Source organism: Carassius auratus, unplaced genomic scaffold (genome assembly GCF_003368295.1).
Source record: "Carassius auratus strain Wakin unplaced genomic scaffold, ASM336829v1 scaf_tig00216276, whole genome shotgun sequence".
NCBI lineage: Eukaryota > Metazoa > Chordata > Actinopteri > Cypriniformes > Cyprinidae > Carassius > Carassius auratus.
Window position 1 is genome coordinate 49792 of NW_020528487.1, and position 4298 is coordinate 54089.

At 37.1% G+C, this 4298-nt stretch overlaps 1 protein-coding gene across 1 annotated transcript; it reads left to right on the plus strand.

Moving 5' to 3' along the window:
* Nucleotides 1–266: 266 nt before the first annotated feature.
* On the plus strand, nt 267–3317 carry LOC113097440 (thyroid transcription factor 1-associated protein 26 homolog). Its single transcript, XM_026262680.1, has 4 exons — nt 267–475; nt 804–1143; nt 1220–1337; nt 3077–3317. The coding sequence occupies exons 1-4, from the start codon at nt 322–324 to the stop codon at nt 3239–3241; spliced, it is 777 nt and encodes a 258-aa protein (XP_026118465.1). The 5' UTR covers nt 267–321; the 3' UTR covers nt 3242–3317.
* Nucleotides 3318–4298: the final 981 nt, after the last annotated feature.

The following is a 4298-nucleotide window of genomic DNA, read 5'->3' on the forward strand; positions in this document are numbered from 1 at the left end:
AGAGAAAGCGCTTAACCTCATCTATTGTTCACGGACACAGAACAGTGCGAATATTAAGCGTTAGCAGCAGCTGTCGACTCAGTATTTAAGACATAAGTAGTCAAATCAGGATCAGTGAGCGACCGAATGTTCGGCCATGTTGGGTGTACCAGTCTGCGTTTTGTTGAATTGGGGATTTGAATATGTTGCCCTTACAAAAATGCCGTTTTTTGATAAGTAATGACTTTCGACCTTTTCCACGTCATAATTGTGCGTCTTTACACGAGAAACATCGGTTTTGTCCACAATCCAGTGCGAGCAGATGCTGAGTTAACGTGAGACATGGCACCTTTAAAACAAAATGATAAAAGTAAAGGTCCAAATAGAGGAAAATGCTTTAATAACAAATTTGCACATGGCGGTTTATCACACAACGCCAAAAAGAAAAGAAAATGGGTTCCGGAGAACAAAGTTTTTGATGGTGGTTTAAAAGAGGGTGAGTAAATGTGTTTTCGATGTAGAAAATTCACATTGAATAAACTAATTTGACATAAGGGGCAAATAAAAGACGTCTGAAATGAGGGGACAAAATCTAGGGTAAAACGCATATACCTAGTTCTTAGATATGCTTTATTAGTATTCATGTTGGTTAACGTTACATACATTTTTCAAACTTGATACCATGTACTGTATATATACTAATATATATTTTTGTTATTTACACTATGAACCAGTATATACATTAAATAGTTCATAGTGTGCATACAAACGACTAAACTTGAAATGAATTCAGTTTGAATCTCATCTCTCTCATTCTTTCTCAGGTCAGGGGTTTGCTTTCAAAAGGAAGGAGAAAATAAAACATGAATACAACAAACTTCTTCGAAAAGAGAGGAAGAAAATGCAACCATCAAAAATCCATTTAGAGGAGGAATATCCCGAGCATCTGAGACATCTATACCTGGCGGAACGAGAACGACTAGACGAAGAAGAACAAGAAAAAAAGAAGAAAAGATGTAAAGGGAGAGCAGTAGATGAAGAGACAGAAGTAGACGATGAACTAAAATCAGTGCTGGATTCTCCTTTCACTGAGAAACATATCTCAAACACAACAACTGACAAAATAGCCTCTGATTCAGCTAATGAACCAGCAGAGTCTGACAGGTACAGTAACAGTTTTATACACACACACACACAAATATACAAAGGCACATTACTGATTTATGATTTGTGTCATCAGCTCCCACAAGACTCCCACAAGATTCATACAAGAAAAGCAGAAGCAGAAAATGTCATCGTATCAGAAGACAAAGCAAGAATATGAAAGGATAAAGGAGGAACGTGCACGAAAAAGAGAGGTGAGGAAATCAAACCTAGCAAATTTATCATTATGATGGAATTGTTGTACAGTTTTCTATTCCCTAATGAATCTCATGTCATTAAAGGGTTAGTTCGCCCAAAAATGAAAATTATGTCATTAATAACTCACCCTTATGCTGTTCCAAACATGTAAGGCCTCCTTTTATCTTCGGAACACAGTTTAAGATATTTTAGATTTAGTCCGAGAGCTCTCAGTCCCTCCATTGAAGCTGTGTGTACGGTATACTGTCCATGTCCAGAAAGGTAAGAAAAACATCATCAAAGTAGTCCATGTGACATCAGAGGGTCCGTTGGAATTTTTTGAAGCATCGAAAATACATTTTGGTCCAAAAATAGCAAAAACAACGACTTTATTCAGCATTGTCTTCTCTTCCGTGTCTGTGTGAGAGAGAGTCCAAAACAAAGCAGCTGGATATCTGGTTCGCGAACGAATCATTCAGTTCACCAAATCGAACTGAATCGTTTTAAACGGTTCGCTTCTCTAATACGCATTAATCTACAAATGACTTAAGATGTTAACTTTTTTTAATGTGGCTGACACTCCCTCGGAGTTCAAACAAACCAATATCCCGGAGTAATGCATGCACTCAAACAGTACACTGACTGAACTGCTGTGAAGAGAGAACTGAAGACGAACACCGAGCCGAGCCAGATAACGAACAATAGACTGACTCGTTCACGAGTGAAGAACCGGTTGCATCGGTGTTCGGATCACCAGTAGTTCTTTCGGACAGTTCGATTCAATAAACCGGTTGAAGAAAACGGTTCACCAGTTCTTTTGCGCTCGACGTAATGGCGTCATTGCCGATGATTGCCCTTGATTCAAGCCTTCGGTTTACCCACACCCATAACACTAGCACAGAATCAGTTCAGAATCAATCACCAAAAGAATCAGTTCAGTTCAGACGCTCTGTGTGTCAGTCTGCTTCACGCTGAATCACACATGCACAGTATCATCAGCTCCTCGGTTCACGAATCGGACGCGTCTGACAGAAACGGTTCTTGACACGTGAACGAGTCAATGTTTTGTTCGTTATCTGGCTCGGCTTGGTGTTCATCTTCACAGCAGTTCAGTCAGTGTACTGTTTGAGTGCATGCATTACTCCGGGATATTGGTTTGTTTGAACTCAGAGGGAGTGTCAGCCACATTAAAAAAGTTAACATCTTAAGTCATTTGTGGATTAATGCGTATTAGAGATGCGAACCGTTTAAAACGATTCAGTTCGATTTGGTGAACTGAATGATTCGTTCGCGAACCGGATATCCAGACTGCTTTGATTTGAACTCTCTCTCACACAGACATGGAAGAGAAGACAATGCTGAATAAAGTCGTCGTTTTTGCTATTTTTGTATCAAAATGTATTTTCGATGCTTCAAAAAATTCTAACTGACCCTCTGATGTCACATGGACTACTTTGATGATGTTTTTCTTACCTTTCTGGACATGGACAGTATACCATGGACAGTATACCGTACACACAGCTTCAATGGAGAGCTCTCGGACTAAATCTAAAATATCTTAAACTGTGTTCCGAAGATAAAAGGAGGCCTTACATGTTTGGAACAGCATAAGGGTGAGTTATTAATGACATAATTTTCATTTTTGGGCGAACTAACCCTTTAAGGACCCATTTTGTCATGTGAACATACAGTTGAATCATCCTGTACATTGTTTAGTAAATGATTAATGGATGTTTTACTATGCGTGTCTGTGTAGGAATTCTTGAAAGACAAAGCTCAGCGAGAAGAGGCTCTGAAGAAATACAAGGAGAAGAAAACGGCAACATATCAGTTGCTGAAAAGAAAAACCAAAAAGGGTCAGCCCAACCTTAACCTGCATATGGAGCTGTTGCTGCAAAAGATTCAAGCTCAGCGCAAATAATTCATTATCATTCACAAAATTACACTGTAAAGTTAAAATGCACCATTACTCAATAAACTGTGCAGTTTGGGGGTGAGATTGTATTTTTTACCTCAAGGATGTGCATACATTTGCATATTATCTTTTTCTTTCCCAGTAATATTTCTTGTAAATAAATTATACTCTTCTTAAGTTAATTCAAGATGACAGTACAGGACTAATGCCAGGCCCAGGACAGTAAGCTTATGGAAAAACATGAAGCTTTATAATATCTATTATGTTGTAAATCTATTTTTATCATTATATTTAGGTAAATAATGCTGTCAGCAGCCTAAAAGTGCAATAGTACCTAAAAATACTTTATTAAACATTTATAGCATTACTTTCTTCTTTTCTCTAACCACTTTTTAAAAAGTATTTTTTGTGACATGATGTTGGAATGATATATTTTGTTTATTAGGTGAAAAACATTGACATCAAAATAATAGACCAAATGCTAAAATACAAATATTTAAATGTGTTGATACTGCATTTTGCAAAGCATCTTATTTTTAATACAAAAATATTTAAAATAACATAAAAACATAAGGCACTGATGCATTAGTAGCAATATGAGAAGCTCCCAGCATTTCCAGTAACTAATATGATTTCATGAACAGTGGCAGAGGGTGTGGCCATGGAGTCATATGGCCCCTCCTTTTTTGTGTGACACCTCCCCCACATCATCATAGTCTGTTTAAAAAAAAAAAAAAAAAAATCACGTTCATTGTTACATTCATGATTTAGTTTAAATAGGGTTTCAATTAGCAACATAATGATTAAAAGTAGATTATGCAAAAAGATGACAAAAAACAATTGCTGTCATCATTCACCATACTCCTCCTGATCTCCCTCTGATACACATGTGAAATAAAACCTTGTAACACAGCTTGTGTCATTCATCTCATTCTCCTCATGAGAATGAGACTATTAGATTTAACCTGATAAAGCCATGTTGGTTCATTAATTGTAGAAACATGTTATGTCCAATAACGATGACACCATCATAATGATCTAGTGTGTCCACTACACATACATA